The sequence below is a fragment of the Ostrinia furnacalis genome, unplaced genomic scaffold (assembly GCF_004193835.3).
Source record: "Ostrinia furnacalis isolate ACB-3 unplaced genomic scaffold, ASM419383v2 OfSCF0267, whole genome shotgun sequence".
NCBI classification, from domain to species: Eukaryota; Metazoa; Arthropoda; class Insecta; order Lepidoptera; family Crambidae; genus Ostrinia; species Ostrinia furnacalis.
The window spans coordinates 577,790-599,224 of record NW_021130506.1 but is presented as its reverse complement, the minus strand read 5'-3'; the positions used below and the strand labels follow the sequence as shown (position 1 = coordinate 599,224).

Sequence of the window (21,435 nt, the reverse complement as noted above, 5' to 3'; positions counted from 1 at the left end):
TGTCATTACAAGTTTTTCTCTCAAACTGATAGTTTGGCTAGAAAAAAATATTTTCTATCCACGCAGTACGCCCGCAGCGTTCGGATCGGATACAATGACGTCAACGGTCCCGCGCCGGGCGGTCAGTGAACTTTTTTAGTAATTTGGCCATAACTTCGTCAATTTTTGTCGTAGAACAAAAATTTTTGGACTGTGTATTAAGGATTTCTTAGCCCTATAAATCTGCATTCACAGCTAAAAATCGAAATGATCCTCATTAAGTGTTCGGGCGCGTCTGTGTGCGTGCGTGGGCACTGGCCGGGCCGCGGAGGCATAGCGAGTCGGTAACTATGCGGCGTAACTCCGGTAGCGGCGCAACAGGTCTGCGGGCGCGGCGCGGGGCGGTAGGAAATCCTTTGCGCACGAACGCACACCAGCGCGCGCGCCTGTGTGCGCCATCCGGTTTTCTTTGCGCGTGAGCAGTGTTGCCAGAAGGTTACTTTTGTAACCTTTTAGGTTACTTTTGAACTGCATTGGTTACTTTTAGGTTACACTAATGAAAAGGTTACTTTTAGGTTACTTTTCAGAAATTGTAGAATTAACTTTTACAGGTTATTCAGTAAAAAATATTAATAGTGACAATTTAAAAATTATGTCATAAACTGCATTTAAACATGAATTTGATTTATTATTTGTTAAAAAAATGAGGTTTAGCGAATGTTTTTTAAATCAATCCATGAAACGTTTTTATACGACCGGTCACTTTTCGGTTTTCATGGTCAATTAGGTAAACGATTGATGATCAATTGTATTCATTTTCCATCCATGGACAACCTTACACAATCGCTCCCCCCCCCCAGGTTACTTTTTATTCAAAAAGGTTACATTTTTTTTATATTTATGGTAATTTCTGACAAGACCCGACTGGCAACACTGCGCGTGAGCGCTCGACCAGTGTGCGCTGTACCTGTAGTGGTAGCTATCGAGCCGATCGATCAATGAGCTCGCCATCCACTCGGACTCTTGCCTGCATGCAACTCATTGATTAACGCTATGAACGTGGAATTGTTTATTCATTCATGATGAATATTTTTATTTCAAACAAATGATTTTGTTATCCGCATTCAATATTTCGCACTCGTTCGAGTGAAACTCTACGCGGCTAGCGTATTCTCGGTACAGCTCTCTCACCTGTTCACGGGTCGCGTCCGTTCTGTGTAACACAGATGCCTAAAATAATGTATGATAATAATATTTACTGATCTCAGACAAGATGTAGGTAGGTTAGGCACATGTATTTGCTAAGACAACTCGGAAAACAACAAAGAAAATCAATTACATATTTGAATTACTATGGTATGACATGTCCATAGCTTCCATCTTCATAAGTAACATGATGAAACCTACATTTCGGTAATTCCTGTTTTTTATGTATTTTTTGTTTTTGTTGCAGGTGCAGTTTGCTTGTGCTCACGTATCATGTAGGTAAGTGAAAGAGGACCTAACTACTGTTATCATACTGAGTATATTAAGAATGAAGTAAGTTAACTTATAAAGTATCACATTATGTCCAATAATACCTACGATTGGGTAACATGTACGTACACATCCTTATGTAACCTTTCAGTACGAAGTTAGATCTTTTACAAGGTCTCTCTAACATTAACTTAATCAAATGAAAAGCCAAACCAAAGACATAGTCATGGCCTTTGGCGAACTTCATAACTTTTCTATTCATATTCATTCATCCACAAAAAGGAAAATCGTAGTCATCCAAATTATAACAAAAACGAACTTAAAGAACTCATATGTTTAAAAAGATAAATATTTTAAATGTATTCTTATTAGGATCTTATTTAATGAAATCAGATCGATATATTAAAATTCATCGCCGTAAAGACCAACCTCTATGTTATTTTATTTGCTACTTGTTACAAACACATTGTACCTACTTATTTTTTACACATTTAATACATAGTGCTGTTTAAACGAGCACATAAAGTAATAACAGGCCATTCATTCAATTTTGACCTCGACGAATACACAGTACACACCCGGTAGTGCCGTCATTTCGATAAAAAAACCAACGATAACCCGTTCTTGCGCAAGTATCGACTAAAATAACAATCACAATGTAAAAGAGATAATGGTCAAAGAAGGTATTGTTGCACAGATGAGAGGCGATCATAAGTGGTACTACGCATTAAAATACGCTCGGTGTTTGCTTGATGATTCCACTAACTCTTCATGTGAAATTTTCCATCCATTGAACAGGGAAAATCTTCGTTATTAATACTCATTTATCAAATACAAAAAATCGTGAGGTATTTAAGTAATTTGCGATTTGTTAAAAGATAGAGTTACCAAAATAAAACCATAATAACACCACAACTACGATTGATCTAGATTTCAAAAGAAATGAAAGTAGTCCAGTCTGTCTAGTACAATCATTGTAACTAACCTAACTTAACAGTTATTCACGGGCTTTTCGAAGTTCATGTAACCTAGCTTTGACGTGACACAGTCATAGTTCCCTAGTTTGGTGAAATTGTACAAAAGTGGACGGCAATTTTAGTTTTTCGATAACGGCAGTAGTGGAACCGATTGTGTGACGACATACAGTTGAAATTCGAATGATATTTAAAATCATATGACATGTAAATGTGGTGTTCCTCAAAGAGCACGCACAGGGCTGCCATTTGCTTTGCTCTACTCTTCATTAATAATAATTTTAAATTTCCTTCCTCGTAGAGGTGTTAAAATGTGTATGCTCTACCTATAGCATCGTTTATATTCAATTTCATTGTGGTCATAAATATTGGTTCATAATTAATTATTTTATATTATTTTTACATAGAACTGCTATGTAGAGATCATCATTCAGTTATTTCAAAATCATTTTTATATTTAAATACTCTAAAGCACCACTTCAATTACAAACCAGACGCAAAAGCCCTCCTGGTCCGCTGCAAATTCTAAGCACGAATAAAATTATAATTAGGTTATTTTCGCAATTAACCGGTGACAAACATGGCAGTTGGTAGACTGGTGTCAGCCCTAACCGCAGGTGTGGGTCGGTCGTCGGTGGGTTTGGAATTTGCGTCGTCGCGTGGTCGTCGCGTGGGCGGCGGTCCGCCCACGAGCCGCACCTCGTCGCCAAAGGTGTAAATCACTACCAGCGTCCCGGTTGCCACCAGACGAGTCTCGCCAAACTTGGATAACACCCGATTTGGGCCAGCTGTATACCAAATATGAAAAGATTCCAGCTGGTGTCTCTAGGAATTAACCTTAGGTCTGTACATTCAATATGGATGACACTATTCACAAATAATACTTTGAACTATCTCAAATACACCATATCTTTAAGAATATGCCCATATTGGGGATAAGAGGACACTTTCCCAAATTATTTCCTTGAACTAACTCAACAAAAACGAAGACAACATGTTATGTAGGAGAAGATGGACTTTTTCCGTTTATTTACTGTAATTGATTTAGAAGTAAAAGCAATAATCATTTAGTCAGTTGACTTTTCAAAAGAACCTAAAAGCAACTACAAACGTTGGTATTTCCATCGAAACTATAGAGAAGTAGCCAAGAAGGTTTTGACAGCTGGAAAAAGTATCTCAACGGACAGGTACATAGTGTCCGATCTCATAGGATGGAGAAATTCTAAGTAAAGCTTAATACAATCCAAATCGTACATCTCTAACTTCAATCAAAAAGCATTCAAGCGAAGCGCTGTCGTGGATGCAATGACTAACGACCAGCTCCCCTTCGTTATCGTTATAATTTTCTTGTCATTGCAACTCACTTCTTGTTGGTCGCAACCTTCATAATTTGTAGTGAGATGCAAATGTTAATGTCGTATTAAATATGTCCATTTGTTATCAATGTTAGTATAGAAGCATTCTGTTGAGAGAAACTACTTAATACGAGAAAAAATAATTACAATAATTATGTTTAGAGGAAATCGAAAATGGAATTGGCCATAAATTACATAATTATTATCAGTGGATGTTGTCTGTGCCTAAATATTCAGGATTTTATTATGTGCTGAATTTCTACGAGTACCTACTAATGTCTTGTTAGTTTACAAGTATAATGCAAATGAATTTACTTAGGTACTTATTAGGTACAACTATAAGTTATTCAGAGAGCCTAAGGGACAAGGGTTTTTGATTTCCATGAGATGTTTACCTACATTTCATATGAAAACGTACAAATGAAATAGGATATATTTTCAGCAAAATCCAAAAATACAGAGCGCTGCTGAATTATAAATGTCGTTTCTGAAATTTAAAATGCAAGAATTTGTACAAAATAACCGTATATCCTTCTATAGTTAGTATTTAAACTTATCATTAAACATTTAGCATTTGCACGTCCCGATAATAACACCAAACTATCTAAACTCTACCATCTACCTCAACAAAATGTAAATTGCCACAATTAAATTCAAATGAAACGACAGCGTTAACACGCGAGACACGTAATTTCTGAACATGGTCAATAATATTAGATCGAGTAATCAACGATTACATTGTTTACACAAATGTTTTATTACACCAATTTCAATTTTTCAACAGAGGACGCACCTAATTTCACTGTAGAAATCATGGTGTGGCCGATGTTGGCGTGGAAACAGAGGATCGGGTGGTGTCGGTTCCGCGATTTGGGGTTCTGCGGCCTTATGATAGAGTAGGGTATGCCAGGGCAGTGCTGGTCCATTTACGGCGTATCGATGGTGGGGCCCGATGTCATTGGCCTGACTCCGTACTGTAAACGTTCCACTCGCTCTCTGTCACAGCTACTTTTGCTTTTCGAGTGAACATTGTACATCCTGGACGCGCGTCATTAGTTTGGTATTTTCTAATCACGGGCGACGTTAAGGGAACGTAAAAAGCTGACGCGGCAAACGGTGGCCCTTGTTCGCTCACAAACGCTCTCTGTTTGCTGTCGGCTAATTGACTCTATTATGTTATTTGTTGGATATTCATTTACATGTATAATAACGAATGTAACTTTATACGCTGTTGGTACAACACAACTCTTGTGGGCATTTGTATTCCTAGTTACTACTTCATATAATTTTGTTGTGAACAGGTAGAGTTTCTCGTATTGGAAACTCTCAATTAAAATTATAGTTTTAAAAGCTGTATTTGAACAATATTTGAAATGGACTCTACCCTTGACTCACATACGATATAAGGACATAAAGTTAATTACACTCATTCATTATGACGTGCTGTGGACATTTCTTGTGAATCGAGTTCAAATATTATATCTACATCCAATTCTCAGACACAAAAGAACATTAAAATACCTAGCAAATAACAAAGGTTTCTGTGCAGTTGGAAATTACCTTAATTCAATTACCCAGGTACTTAGAAGATTTGTAACTTTGTATTTACAAAATATGTAGGATCTCTATAATTTTTTATTTAGAAAAAGCTAATATGACAAAATGTGTAATCCAAACAAAAACATCATCCGAATATTTAAAATTCACATGATATAGGTAATCATTGTAATACTAATTTGTTTTTGATTACATTGATGACGTCTGGACATAATAGACGGATGTAGGTCGGTCACAATCGTTGATATTGATAGCAATCCACGTCAACATGGATGGGCTAAAAGCGAGGCGTGGTCGCAGCCGTTGATAGCAAGAACGTTAGCCGTTAGAGTGGTCAGAGTTGGTAGTGCGAGGTGGCCGGTGGGAAGCGCTGAGAGTATGGGCTAGTGGACAGGGCTCGCGGCTGCAACGGCCTCGTGGAAGGTCGACCGCCTCGCCGCGCCGCCCGCTCCTCCCCGCACTCCCCTGCCTCACCGCTACGTGGAATTTATGTAATTGTCTTCAATTAAAACGAGAATATGTACGCACCATCTTCGGCACCACCAACACTGCCAAAGTACTCGCAGCGCCTCCGATAGGAATGTGTTTATCATCCTAATTACGCGGTCGACAAATATTCGCTACTACACACATCCGTTCACTAAATAAGCACATGGAGCGGTACGAACTAAGGTCACCGCGATGAGTGCGTGCCATGAATGGGCCGAGTCGTGCGCGACACCCGTCCATTCAATGAGATCCTTCATTCTAGCTTTTGTTCTTACGTAATAGCGCTTCATATTTTACGATTTAATTTAACGTGCGGCGAAACAGACGCGTCGTTGTGCGGTTATCGTTGCGACGTCGGACGTGACATGGAGCCGCGTCGTGCCGCAGTGCCTGCTCGTCTCTAGAGCTGGAATGAGTCCACGCGAGTCGTGTCGGCGAACATGGCCAGCGAATATTATGTTGCGGATCGCTCGATCTCATTCACGTTTGCTTTATCTGTGGCAAACATCCGGTATTATTTTTTAACGCACCCACGCCGTTACTACTCCAGTATGGTTATCAAACGATTCGGTACACAATACGATAATAAGTTTAGACAAACAGTTCTCTCAAATGAACTGTTTATCAGCTCTTTAACTCGCAAAGATAATGGGCGTTCAAAACAGTAGGTACCTATACCTAGTATTTATTTATCGGTATTAAATAACTGACTTATTATTTCGTAATATAGTTGGTAGTTTTGTATAATCTTTAGTAAGTATCCGTTACAATAACAAACATAAATTGACAGTTATCAGTTTCTGAAAAATTTACTTGAAGCTCTACATGGGATATTTTTAATATCTACGACGTATGATAAGTAAAACTTATTTTGTTTTCGTAGCCTATTCCTGCTACTCTTTTAATACCTGTACCTAACAAATATCCAACGCAGTAAAGTTTAACTGATACACTTACAAATTGTAGAGTTGATTTCATCAGAGCAAATAAGCAATCTCGAATAGATGATGATGATAATATAGATATGGCGTGATTTCATAAGCGAATCGAGTTATAGAGCGTACGGGATCGATTTAAGTGCATAGTAGGTGCAAGGCGGATGGAAAGCGCCGCTTCCGCCGTCAGCCGCCCACTGCATAACAAACGAAACCTGATTTCTATCGCCACAGATAATGGTGCCCACTCCAAACACCACATAAAAATATGCTCTACCAACATTCGAATAAAAACTAATAGCTTTACAAAGTAATATAAAAATTTTGTAAAGGTCATTTAGATAATTTTGAAAAGTATTACATATTAATCTTATCACAAATTCATAAAGTGCAATTTATTTGTTGCATAAGTAATGTACCAGGAATAACTACTGGGAACTAGCATTCACTCTTGAAAGTATGTAGAGCTAAAAGCTTAGTAATAGAACACAGAAGTAAAGATTATGAGGTATTAAGTAATATTTACATTAATTAACTCAAAACATTATCTATTATGTGCCTGAATTAAGGCACCAAACCTAATTAATCGCATTAGATCTCATTTTTCAAAACTTAAAATAAGTCATGTTTTTTCACTAATCAAAGCTACTCTTAAAGCTTTTCAATATTTTTCAGTTACCTAAAGCTTAGTGTCATAGGACGCTAAAAAACCCATAAACCTCATTTATTTTTGTAAGTAGACTTTTCAAAAGGACTTATACACGTCCCAGTATTAACCCTTCCACTTCTTCGGGAAAATAAATGGGCCAGTGCTGAGAAGAAGTAGCGCAAGAAACTACTGACTTAGTTGAAGCAAAGGTGTAGAGTCTACGTGAATTTTCATATTTTATATTATTTTACCAAATAGTATACTAAATATAATATTCAAAGCTTTAAAAATAATTTTCAATCACCTAATTTACAGTGACTTCAGTAAAAATAGATAATTCAATGAAATGTAGAGTCATTGCTTCATCATTATTGGAAACAAAATCGGAGGTAACTGTTGATGGTCATTAAAAGGGAAAACATTTGTCAGGTTTCTGGTTAAGCTCATTGTAGGTACAATGTCCAGGAACTACAGAAGCCTGAGCCTTCCTATGCATCGTTCAAAGAGGTATCGGTTTCACTAACTCCTATTTAGGCCCCATTGTCGCACCCATTGTTCCTCCATAATTGGTTTCGCGTTTCGTAACAACTTTAATATCGATTCAATACGATGTTCCCTGAAATGAATGAGTGTCGGCGAAGTGTTCACCATTTTATCGCCATTAAAAAATAAATATTTTGTACCGGAACTCGTAACCGTTAACGGACGTACAAAAACTTAGGATGCACTTTTTGTGTCTTCTACTAATTTTCGCATGCCGTAATGGCGTGTTCTTGGACAAAAAACGCGCCATTATTATTTCAAGATTCATCAATGTGGGTACCAAGATCGCGATAACGTGTGTTTCATTGAAGTCGGGGCCGGTAATGTCGTTTGGGCTCCTGAACCGGCAAAGGTCTGGGACTGTGACGATTACGAGCGGCTGCATCTCAACAATAGAACTCAGACGAATGAACGGGCCAGGTAGATTTTTTTCATAATGGCTGCCGTCCCTCCGATTCCATTCACGGTTGCAATGACCGCTCTTTGTTCTAAGTGTATTACTTTTTGTTTCCTCGTGACTTTTCCGCCGGTTATTCATTCAACGCGATAAAACTCATTTGTTTTGTTTGCCCAAGGCTTGAATTATTTGTCTTTACATAATAATATGATCAATCATGTCTTCTGCTGAAATCTCTTGAATTTCATACCATTTTGCATCTTTATCAGATATTTTAACGCTGTACCGTCGTTTGATTGATGATACACCAAATACATTGCATAACACCGTGAACATTCCTAGACTATGATAATATTTAATTAGATTCCTCATACATTTCGCTTACCAAGTAATTTTGTCTCAATAAACAACTACATTACATACTCGTACATATTGTTATTATTGAGATATTAATTTTATCTCATGTCTGTGGTTCAGACGTCTTTGAGAGCGATAAAAAGAAGGTTTTAAGTTCATATGTCAATCAACTCAATTAGATACAAAATGAGTAGAGATCGCAAGACCGCGCGCTCCCGGAGCGCACGAGTCGAAGTAGGTATAGGGGCGCGTAAGTAGTGTAGTTGTTAGTTAGGTGATGGGCCGTGTTGTCGCGCTCAGCCTGGCCCAGCTGCTGCCGTGTGCGGCGTTATCGCTCGTCCTTGACACAGAGACACGCGTGTACAACGCGCCTTATTGTCGCTGCAACCTTGCGAAAATTACCGGCGCGATAACAGACGTCGTCGACGCCCGCTCGCGCGCCTCCATCACGCGCTGCCAAATTATACAGGGTCCTTCTAAACTAGCTACATTCCTTTTAATGGGGGCATCTATACGGTACACTGAACAAGTTCACCAAATTTGAGTATGTGTTTTATAATGATTTTACAAAGTTACATTTTCTAACAAAAATAAAAATTCATTTCGTCTTACATAATGGAACATGCTGTATTTTTTACTCACACAACAAAGCTGTAGTGTATTCATTCTGCACAGGAACACGAGACAACACACACAACGCTCACTACCACTGCACACTTTTTTGTTGTTTACACTCACGTCATAACAACTCACAGCAGTCGTCACAGCTGATAGCCGATTAGCTGATCGACTGATTGGGCGAGCTATCACTTTAAAATGTTGCAGGCCTACTCTCATATCGTTGTCTATCCTTATTATCTTATGTTAATCACAGTAAAACGGATTAACACTAGAAGTGCCGAAGATTACGACCCCCCTAAAAGCGCCGCTGGGTCAATTTTGTCCCAGCATGTATTTTGTAACATTTTTTAGTTTCAGGCATGAATATTATGGTTAAAACTATTTGTAGTATCCTTAAAAAAAGGTTTATCTATGTGGTTAAAACAATATGTACTTATTTCTTTAAAAATATAATGTATTCAATTTTAATTTGGAATTATTAAAATTTAGATATTTTTGGTTTCATCTAAAAATTGTCACATATTACGTGGTGGTATACTGTATTAAAATCATGAAATTACTACTTTAACTAGTCGTTATTATTTTTAAAGAAAAAATAAATATCTTAAAAATAATAGTGCACATTTTGCACAAAGTTTTTTTTTTATGGTTTTTGGTCTATCTGGTGTAATATGTGTTTAGTAATTTCTATAGGTATGGTTATTTTTCTGTTATCTGTACACAAACAACGAAGTTTTTGACCAATTACAATGAAAAGTATGTATGTTTAATCTTCAAAATTTTATAAGTCACACATTTTAAAAATGTATCAAATCATACAATGTATGAACTGGCTTATGTCTAGATGCCATCTTCCTACTAATATTATAAATTTAAAAGTTAATAAATATTGATGAATTGAAGGATGGATGGACTGATGAATGGATAGGATGGATGAATAGGTGGATATATGCCTGGAACTTGAACTAAGTGAGTATGGATTCATGGTTAGATCAATGGATGTTTTTTCACTCTTTTACGCAAAAAATACTAAGCCGATCTTAATAAAACTTTGCAATTTTATTGTCAATACTTCAGAATAACAGAATATAGGCTATAATTTAGAATAATATTCAGTTATTTGGTCAAAAATCAACGATAAGTGTCAAGAAATTAGGTCTTTCTATGATAAACTTAATTTCTCACGGGTGAAGTCACAGGCAAAAACTAGTACAATATATTTACATTTCTGCATTGTCACGAGTCACCTAAACTCTCCTCACCTCTCCACTTTCGTATCTCCTTGAAACAAGGACTCTTCATCAAATTATTGTGGCAAATACCAGGGTGGGACAAAATTGACCCAGTGGCGCTTCTAGGTAAAACCGATTTTAAAAAAATTTCTATTAATGTTATATTATCAAAAACATTAAAAAATTATAAAATTCAATAAATCAGAAAAAGTCAAAAAGTTTCATGGACTTTCGTTGAAAAATAAAAAAGTTAGAGCTGATCAAACTCGCTAGTGGGACAAAAATGGGACGGCGGCCTTTCTAGTGTTAATTGATACCAACGCTGTCCAAATTATTTGCTTAAGAATTTAAAAAAAAATTGCTTCTTCTACTGAGTATGATCTTTTGTTTCTTTAATAAATTGAGTTTAGACACGCGTTAGCATATCAAGCCAAGTTCAAGTAACAGAACTGGGCAAGCAGCACCGTGTGTAATATTACACGAAACATTTGGAGCCTTTTTGACCCCCTCATAACTCAAAAACTATTTCACATATTACTATTAATTGCCAAAGTATTTTTGTCTATTGATAGAATTCATTAGTTATAGTAATATTTTAACTCAGTACTCCATTATAGACACGCCCTAATATTACTCCGATGTGCTTTTATCATTTCGTATGAGAGACGAGTGTTTGTATGTGAATTGTCAGATGTTGGATGTAATACACTTCTTTTGTGCGCCTCGAGATTGAAAATAGGTAGGTACCTTTATATTTTTGTCGCCAAACGCTTATGGGAACAGATTTATTTTATTTGGGCTGAATTATTCGTTCGTGCCTAATCTGATTATTAAACGAATTACATATTACACATGATTAAATCCATAAAAGTTGAGTCATAAGAAACATTTTCATCTTAACGATAAATACTTACATTAACCTCCAACCATAAGAAAATAGCTGAAACCGGCTGAAAGAAAGCAGAATATCGAAGAATTTCAGTTCATAATGTATAAGTCCTTACGGGGTTCTAACCCGCTAAGTATTGCACTTGTTTTTTGGTAGGTCACAATTACCTGAAGATTTTGAAGATCATGTACACACGGCCACACTGTTAACTATCCATTTCCGTTTTTGCTCTCGCTCTCATCAAATGGTGATTCTTTGCGATAGAACGAGACGACATGGCAGGAAATGGTAAGTAACACTGTTGCCGATGGTACCTACCACTTACCTACACCGTATTATGTGATAACAACGAGGTAATACCAGATTTTTCAAAATTTCTGGAAATAATTTCTTCCTTTCTCTTTGTGCTAGCCAATAGTATTTAATAAAACACCATATCATTTTTTATAATATTTATTAATACCCCCTTTTCTCTCGTTACAATGTATTTACAAAATACAAAAAAACAAAGTAATCGTTCGTAGTAATCTTCAGTGTGCAGTCCGCAGCAAAAGTCATTAAAAGATCCTAAAACCTTAGATGTTAAGGTACATTTTGGAACTTTCGCTACAAACTTTACAATCGTAAGCGAAACGTACAAATAAGTTCACCGAACACCCATGACGTCATCTACGCATTATTATAAGAAACATAGCTAGTTATAGATCAGCTACGACACTATTATTATATCAGTATTCTACTTTACAAGTATACAAGAGATGGAGTCAACAGTTGGAGGCGTAAAGTCAGCGGTGCACTCACTCATTTTATAAATGCTTAGCCAAGTTCTGCTAACTCATTTCTTCTCTAGAAAATCAAATTCTCTAACCCACGGTGGCGTTATTTTAAAATCTAAATTAGGCTTTGATAATTATAATTAAAATTCATCAAAATGTGCTCTAGAATTAAAAATATGCAAGTTAAACATAGGTGTCTTAACTTGTATTTAGTCACTCATATTTACCAACATAGTCATATTAAATGCAAGTTACTGACAGTCCACTTGCTGAAACGGTCGGCCATTAGTGAATACCTACTCAATGTCAAATAATAAATTCAGGATTCACTCCAAAAAATATATCTTACACTTCTTATTAATAAAAGATCAGCATAAAACGGTTCACATTATCCCTTTAGGATTCCAGTCAATAATAAAACTGTGTGACCAAATCCCGCCCGAGCCCTATTTACCTTCAAAGACTAAACCAAAGTTTCAGCCTTTACTTAGATCTCGGCTTTATTTGCCCAGACCCAGGTAAAACTGAAGTAACTCAAAGTCAATAGAAGAGGTCAAGAAGTGAACAAGTCTTTTGGATTTCACTCCAGGACTTAACGAGTACTTTGTTGCGAGCGTTTTGTGTTTTGTGGTGTAAGTCGCAACTCAGTTTAAGTAGCTGAAGATTTGAAAATAGGTCGCCAAGAAATTAAATTAAAGATGAAAAGACACTCAGTATTGAGATTCAAATAATCATCTGAAGATAAGGTGGGTAGGACTAAATATCTTTGATATAATCATAATCTTTGGAATAGTCATCATTGTTACTGACGGGATTGCTACCATGTACCTTAATTTTGAGTTTCCGATATTTCCGGCGCTTGCAACAGTGCCGAAATATCGGAAACTCAAAATTAAGGTACATGGTAGCAATCCTAAGATTTTTTTATGTTACCAAAAATAAATAAACTTTAATTTTCTGCTTAATTTAATTCCTTAAATAACTAGTAGTAGCCCTAGAATAGCTTGTGTGGCGCCCGGTCCGTCGTCAGGCGGCACTCTTGTGTTCGCGGCCAGTGGCCCAACGGCAGCACAAGCGCAATGGCGGCCATTACGTAAGCTCGTGTGCGTGCGGATTTTTGTCAGTGTAGTAGTGAATCAGCTGAACAGGGTGTTGTATTGGGTTGATAAGAAATGAAGTTGTTTCCTTAATTATCTCGGAAACTAGCCTGAATTTTTGGCTCAAACTTTGGGAACGTATTCAGTGTGACGTATACATGCTCCCATTAAACGGAACGTAGCTGATTTAGAAGGACCCTATATTTGTGAATGAATGGAAGCGTTACATACGCGCCCATCAGTCTTCCGACGGCTGCAATCCAAAATAGACAGCCCAACTCCTAAAACTAAAACACTTTCGCTCCAGTGCCAGTGAAAAATAACCTCCTGATTTCGAGTGCCACGTTTGACCTTTACGTTAGTATTCGTTATAGAAAAAACGTACGGTTGCCTGTGAAATGTGAGTGCATGGCCGTTGCAGGACGAAAGTGGGCGGCATCCCGGTGGCGCGACTCTCGCCGACCGGAAACCCAATTCCCGGATGCGGCTGTGCGGGGGGATCTCGCCGGAAGCTCGGTAAACGAGCACATCCGCTGCCGCCGCCCGCGCCGCAAAATTTGGCACCGCGAGCGCTCGCAGCCCGCTTCCGGCCCCCGCCCCCCGGACCCCTAACGTCGCTCGCCCGCGAAAATAGCGGCCAACCGCTCCGTGTACGCGGTTCATTCAGTATGGCCGCCTTCCATTCATAAAAAGGCGAGGCGCGGGCGGCGTGGCGAGAGACGGGGGGAGCGCGGCCTCTCCCGCCGACCCGCGCCCGCGGCCGACGCCAGTGCGGAATGTGCCAGCGAACGGAACGGTCGTTTCGTCGGAGCGTAGCGCTAGCGCTCCCGGTTTTCCTTTAAAATGTGTATAAGAATAAGTGCAGTGAATCCGCACGAGTTCGGAACGGTTACAAAAAACGCCGTCGTCGAGATCAGGAGTAGAAATCAACGAAGAACTTCAGCGAGGAAGTGAGTAGCGGCCATATTGCAGTGATAACCGCGCGGCGGGCGGACGAGAATCGAGGCCGGTGCGTGGGCCGCCCCCCGCCCGCGCCAGGTGCCCTCCGGACCGCGCCGGTCTTATGAACCTTCCCGTGGATTTGCGCGACTGAAATTCGGTGGTCATACCGTATTTTTGTGTGTTAGTGAATCTTCCGGCGCGGTGTCGGAGCGGTACCCTAAGCCGCCGCAATGCGGAGCGGAAGAGAGCTCAGTGTTGTGTGGGACCAAACGGTCCAAGTGCCCTTGTGGAAAGATGTGTGTAGGAGACGTGTGACCGTGGACCGTCTGGTTCGTAAGTACATGACATCCTGAGGTGGAACACCTCACAGCGACTGGATCGCTCGTGCCCCGATAGCAGATTGAACTTGTGTTAATTCGGAACGGCCGGATTTTAAATTTAGACCACATAGGTTTGCGTGGGTAGTAATTACATTTGCGAAGAAATCGAGCTAACATGAATGACGAGAGCCGACGCCTCGCCGCGCCGCGCCGCCCGGCGGCACACGTGCGCGAGTCCGCCGCGGTCGCCGCCGACACATAATAACGCTTTCATTTATGGAACCGAACCAACAAAAACATCTAATGCAACGACACGAAAGTAACGAGACATGACTTGCTTGGAAACCGGGACCATGCAATGAGACTGTTACAAAACTCTAAAACAACCAAAACACTTTCGAGTACGAGTTTCTAAACAGCGAAAGCAACGAGTCCTAATTTGAAAAATATCCAAAACTACCCGCAATCAGGCAGATATTAAGAAAAGAATATATTTATTATAGCAACTGCTGGACGAATTTCGACAAAAAATGATAACCGTGAACACAGATAAAGAGTTATTGTAAACAATGGCAATTTAAACTCTTTTATATCTTGTAACGAACTATTTAGATAACGCGTTTATTTAGACAAAACAAAATAAGACCATTAAATTGAAGTCTTTCGAAGATTTTAAATCTGAATCTTGCTAGAATCCATTTTCAAAGCCAAATGAACGAGATATAAAATACAACATTAGTCATTGACAATACGAAGACCTTCAAAAGGATATTCCACTTTTAAGTAGATAGGTACCATTTAATCTTTATACCATACCAGAGTGAATAATGATAGAAAATTCCAGTGTATTCTACACATTACCTAAACTTAAGCATTTTATCCGTCAAGAATTGCAGAACAATTTATAGAAACTACTTCAAATATCAACGATTTTGAAAGCTTAATCCAAATCAAGCACAAGCATTCAAGAAAAACAACTTTTATTGAACGTATACTACTGCTACTCACCATATCATTCCTCGAGTATGAATTACTTCATTCATTGTAAAACAGCAATGGTGCTGTTGGAGAATATAATCTCATAAACATCTACCTACCATAGATCCTGATGATACCGTTTCTTTTTCCAATTTCTTTACAAGTGATTTCAATTAAGTCGAAAACGTAATGTTGTTGATTTCACGTAACTGCTGTGATCGAAATAAAGCCTATTGTAGAGCTTCTAAGATTCCAGGAAGGATTCAATGAAATCTATTCTGAGAGAAGATAAAAACGAAAATGAAAGGTGGCTTTCAACAAAGGGGTCCAACCACTGCAATAAGAAAGCCCCAACCATGCCCGAACAACAATTCAGTAAACTCGATTCATTGCATTATGTTTTGAAACGAAAAATGCATGATACGTTGTTTGAAATTGTTGAAATTTATTACTGAAGAGCAAATATTTACATCGATGAAAACATGTTATCCAACCATTATGAGTTGGCTCTACATATTTTTAAAAAAATAATGGCTTTGTTGCTATCGATCAATTCATAACAGACACAACCAAGAATTATAACCTCAAGAAGAATATACTGACATGAAATAACCTAAACCTGATTCTAGTTTATATTGAAATACCTTATCATACCCTATGGATAACCATATTCCTACATGTAGCATCTTATTTGAACATATGAATCAGATGCCGCCGATCCGATCCGAATACGATTATCGAAAAGGCTTATCTATAAAAATATTACATTTGACATTACAAGCAAGACTGATAAGCTGATTCAACTAAAAGTTATTAAAATTAAGCGTCAAATACAAGAAAAATATGGTATAAAGACGTAAATACACAACCGAGATGATGAGACAACTATGATTAATTAATAGTAATTTAAGAAGATTTGGATTAAAGAAGAAGAAGTCAACAAAACACTTATTGGAAATATCATCGACATATTTACTGCGATAATATACTTATCTAAGTCATAAAGGCTACTTGATCAAGAAAAATATACTGCAGATTTTAATGGAGATACATAACGACATGAAGATACAACTAATATCATTTAATAAGCCATATTCTACTTCTTTATATGTAAACATTCAAGTCTTTAAAAGCTCCTGCATGTAAAAGAGCAAATCGATACGGACGATGAAAGTCTATTAGGTAATAAATTATTACATAAAGAATGTTAAATTCACGTTTATGCCAGGAAGACAGCAGTCACGTTGAGATGTAACACTTAACATGAAAAGTTGTCGGTATATAAAGACCAGTTCAACTTCCGAAACAATTTCTTTAATCCATAATTTTGGCAAGACGATAGCACATCATGCTTTACTGTGGTGTCTTATGCAGTCATTATAGATGCTATTTTGCAACATAAAATATAGTCTGATGTCATTTGACCATGTATCATCAAATAATATGGTCATTTGAAAAAAACATCAGATTACATCCACATTGAAAGAAAATTTGTCTAGGATAAAGGTCACAACTTCACAAGGTGCTAAGAGCTCTAGCTAGATGATTGTCACTGGCCTGGGTGTATAGCTTTAGTGTAAGATGATTCATTATAATAGAAACTGGGATACGGTATTTTCGTTACAAAAAAGGATGTACTCAATCAAAACAGTAAAAAAATCAACACACGTCTCCTTAATACTTCTCCGAAGAAGACACACATCTTAGGTACTCCTCTCACACATCAGTGATAAAATTGATTATGGTTTTAGAGGGAATGGATGAATATGAATGGATTTGAACATGAGTTTATTTGTAGTTTATGCATCGATCAATTACAAATCTATTGAACCGTTACGGCTTCTCGGAAATGCAATGGCATAATGTAAATTGTAATGCATTCAAATGATTACCTATATGCATGGATAGCTTTACCCTGTCAAGGTCCGTTTTACACCTTTGGGACATATTGTGATTTCAAGCAAGCTGTCCCATTTCAAATGAACCTTGTAACTAATGAATGTATTTCTGTTGTCTGCAGGTGGGGACGATGAGGGAACAGGAAGGCGACGGCCCGGAGAGCCGTTAGCCGGACTCAATGGATGAGTATGGCGGGCCGGCGGCGCCGCCCCGGCCGCCCAAGCCGGCGGCGCGCGTTCACAGGCCTACGGGCGCGCGCCAGCCTACCGTGTCGCTGCTCCGGCCGCGACCCGAGGCCGAGCGCGAGCGCAACGCCTACGTGGAGGCGCCGCGGCGAGCGCACGCTGCACCAGCCACGAACACAGCCGCACACCAGCCGCTCAAGCCGGTGACGACGCAGCCGGCCGCCGCGGCCGACAAGCGGCGCGCCGGCCCGGCCGACTCGATCGTATGCGATACGTGCGGTCGCTGTCGATGCGAGCAGTGCGCGCGGCCCAGGCCACTACCTTCCCGCTGGTTGTGCGGCTCGTGCCTTTGCAGCGCCGAAGCGTGCGTCGACTACGCGTCGTGCATGTGCTGCGTTAAAGCGCTGTTCTACCACTGCGGGAGCGGCGAGGAGGAGGCGGGCGAGCCGTGCGCGTGCGGGCCGCGGCTGGCGTGCGTGGGCGCGCTGGCGCTGCCGCTGCCGTGCCTGTGGCTGTACTGGCCGCTGCGCGGGTGCGCGGCGGCGGGCGCGGCGCTGTACGCGCGCTGCCGCCGCTCCGGCTGCCGCTGCCCCGAGCCTCCGCCGCGGCTCTCCAGTATTATCTAGTCCCGCCGCGCCGCCCGCGCCCTCCGAAGCGCCGAGTCGAGCGGCGCGAGTGCGTCTGCGTTGTACAAATATTTATTGGCGAGCGGAGAGCTTCGGACCGCGCGGGGGTGGACTCAGTGATCTGTGCCTGGTCCGAGTGCTGAGTGGTGTGAGGGCGCGGGGCCGACACGGACGAGCGCCCCGCGCTCACTGAGTGAATCTTCTACGTGTACCTATCTACCTTGTAAATATAGTCGTATAGTGTGAATGTACGTGAACGTGTCGCTGAACGTCGAAAGTCTCAAATTTTCTTGAGACCGTAACGTGTCATAAGAAAACGATAACGTTAGTATTTTGGATTCCACACAAATCCAGAGAAGATTAAGAAATGAGATATAAAACATACTTATTAAGATGTAGATAATTTACCATTTATTTATTAACTGAATTTGTATTTATTTGTAAATAAAACGACAGCAATTATATTATAAATAATACGAATGTTTACTATTATGTTTTTTTTTCGCCCCTTTGCCAATTTACAACTTCAACAAAGTTGCATCTTGGCCTAAGATAATGAAATTATCAGACACAAAGTAAATGTTATACAGTTCACCCACCTTGAATGTTCTTGCCAAGCATTCCTTGTTAGATGATGGCCATATTACAAAATTGATTTATAAGAATTGCGCTAATGGTGGATGACATTTCTACTTATGTGAAATAAAATAATATATAAAAAACTTGGCAGTATTAAAAGCCTTGCAAAAGTTTGTTACAAAGTGAAATCATGGCAACGTATATTTTATTCTTTAATACAATTAGACTGCACTATAAAATCACCATTATAACGGTGGCAGCATTGAAACCCATCATTTTATAACTGATGTTGAAAACAGATAGATAATTAACTATTCGTAAAGGATCTCTCTCAAATCTTGAGTTAACCAAGCGCCAGGAACCTGTCATATTAGAAATGTTAGATGCAACAAACTAGTTAGACTGGACCTAACGGTTAGCACTTATGAAATTATTATTATATAACATTTTTAAGTGATACGGTAGTGGCAGGTGGTTACTTGAAGAATGCATGAAAATACATAAACTATGACAGCCATAAAACTTTATGTGTGCCGGTATTACTCGAATAACATACGGCAGATATCAAATTGTCATTTACATAATTATTTAATTTGGATAGCGAAGATAAAGAAGAATCGCAAAAGACAAGGTTTCAAATCAATTCCACAAATTGGTTGTAATTTAAATTGTAAAATCACTGAATTATAGTAATTATTGTTACCAAATACCCAGTTCTGATTAATTTTACTGTATCGATCGAGTAACAGAATGTAATTATTATTTTTATTTTAACTTCCAATCATGAAACTTAAATCATAAACTTACATGCAAGATTAATGTAGAGTTCTCGAAGGGGCTGGAAGAAATTTATTCAGCCATCAGCTCGAGCCTAATGTTATGAAATTTCAAAATTATCATGTTCTATTGGCGAGTGTGGTCAGGTTTGGACGCGTATAAATAATGCATAGAGCCGCAGACGAGTGCGTGAGCGCAGGGCGGAAGCCGCGCCGGCCGTCCGCAGGGCTGCCAGTGCATCCTGGAATACCGGGACTATAATGGCCTAAGAGTGTTGATTAAGTAATTTAGGAAAAGGTTTGCTTAGAAAATGTTAGTCCATTTATTTTGTCAAGCTTGCAATATTTTACATGTGCGTGTAAAATAACATTCAAGCAAACTATCAACACTATTTTTTTCTAAATACAGTAAAACCTTTCTAACTGTTAGATTTCATACATCAATATTGAATAATTATTAGAACTCTTGAATCTATCACAATCTTGGCATAAAAAAATTTATTGCTGTCACTATCCTCTGCTCACTTGAAATTGTCAGTGTAACTTTTCGCAAGAGCGAACTATTTTTAAAAAGGAAGTGGTTCCCAAATCTTCGTTAACTTGTACAAGTAGGCATTATCATTTTTTTTAAGTATTCCTGTGTCCCGGTCTTGTGGCAGCCCTGGGAGGAAACGGCAGCGCGTGCGTCGCGCCCGCTTCCTCCGCTGTCGCCATCCGGGATGCGCCTCCTGTTGTCACTCTTCCTCCTCGAGATGATTCAATGAGCGCTATTTATACAGCGGATTATAAATACTGTACGTGCTTTTCGGATGCGGACGAAGATGTAAGTATAACAAGGGTAAGGCTAAACTTATTGCAGTCGATGACGTTAATACAAAATCTGGATCAGATTAGAATCTACTATGAGAAAATTTCATATGAAAACACACCCTTGAATTTTTTTATGAATTAAAAAATTACATTTAGGTGGCAATAAATCAAAACACACCACTAATAGAACGGTATTATGTAACTTACGTTGAATTTTCTACACATATAGAAATACGTAGAGCTTTACCTTTCAATTAAGATATAGCACCATAAAATTTTCTATCCGAAAATAAAGATTTGCAAGCTTAAATCCATTTGAACTCGAATCAATAATTTCGCTAATTATATTTAAAAGGTCATTTTATAATAAATTTAAAAAAACATATATTTACTATAAACTATGAATATAATATGAATGTTTAAAAGTGTTTTGATTATATTTTAATCTTGTAAACAAAACGTATCGCCAAAATATGTAGGTAATCGCTTTATAAATATTTGACATAGTCCAGACAGTAAAGCCATTTTCCAACACATTTTGTAATGCCTATCTTAAATCCTAATTTAGACACGAGTAGTCGATGACAAAATTAGAATTTGTGTCATTTTACAAGAAATTTAAAAAGTAAAACACGCTTTAAAACAGTACCTCTAGTACGAAAAACTTTCGAGTTCGTTTCGTTGCGTATTCAAAGTGTCATCGAAAAATTTTGTATGAAAAATTAAACAGCGCCCCCTAGGGCGGCTATAATATAGGGGGCGCTGTTTAATTTTTCATACAAAATTTTTCGATGACACTTTGAATACGCAACGAAACGAACTCGAAAGTTTTTCGTACTAGAGGTACAGGTTTGGATAAGAATTACCCACTTACGTAATTATGCTTTTCCACATTATGTTTCAAGTTCACTAATAGCTATATATTTATTTATCAATAAGAACCAATTAAAGTTGAAACAGTTTATTTATTTAGGAAAACCAGGGTTTTACAGTG

At 38.6% G+C, this 21,435-nt stretch overlaps 1 protein-coding gene across 3 annotated transcripts; it reads left to right on the top strand.

Annotated features, from left to right (window-relative positions):
* The first annotated feature begins 1,361 nt into the window (after nucleotides 1–1,361).
* On the top strand, nucleotides 1,362–18,714 carry sty (sprouty signaling antagonist). Of its 3 annotated transcripts, none has more exons than XM_028311886.1 (2): nucleotides 1,362–1,464; nucleotides 17,587–18,714. In XM_028311886.1, exon 2 carries the CDS (start codon nucleotides 17,644–17,646, stop codon nucleotides 18,274–18,276), a length of 633 nt encoding a protein of 210 aa, XP_028167687.1. In that variant the 5' UTR covers nucleotides 1,362–1,464; nucleotides 17,587–17,643; the 3' UTR covers nucleotides 18,277–18,714. The 3 variants fall into 3 exon arrangements, with proteins under 3 accessions (XP_028167687.1, XP_028167679.1, XP_028167694.1); XM_028311878.1 differs by lacking the exon at nucleotides 1,362–1,464 and adding an exon at nucleotides 13,993–14,276; XM_028311893.1 differs by lacking the exon at nucleotides 1,362–1,464 and adding an exon at nucleotides 14,287–14,601.
* The last annotated feature ends 2,721 nt before the right edge of the window (nucleotides 18,715–21,435 follow it).

Excerpts from the sequence above, each read along its gene's own strand:
- sty (XM_028311886.1), top strand. The coding sequence starts at position 17,644 with ATGGATGAGTATGGCGGGCCGGCGGCGCCGCCCCGGCCGCCCAAGCCG.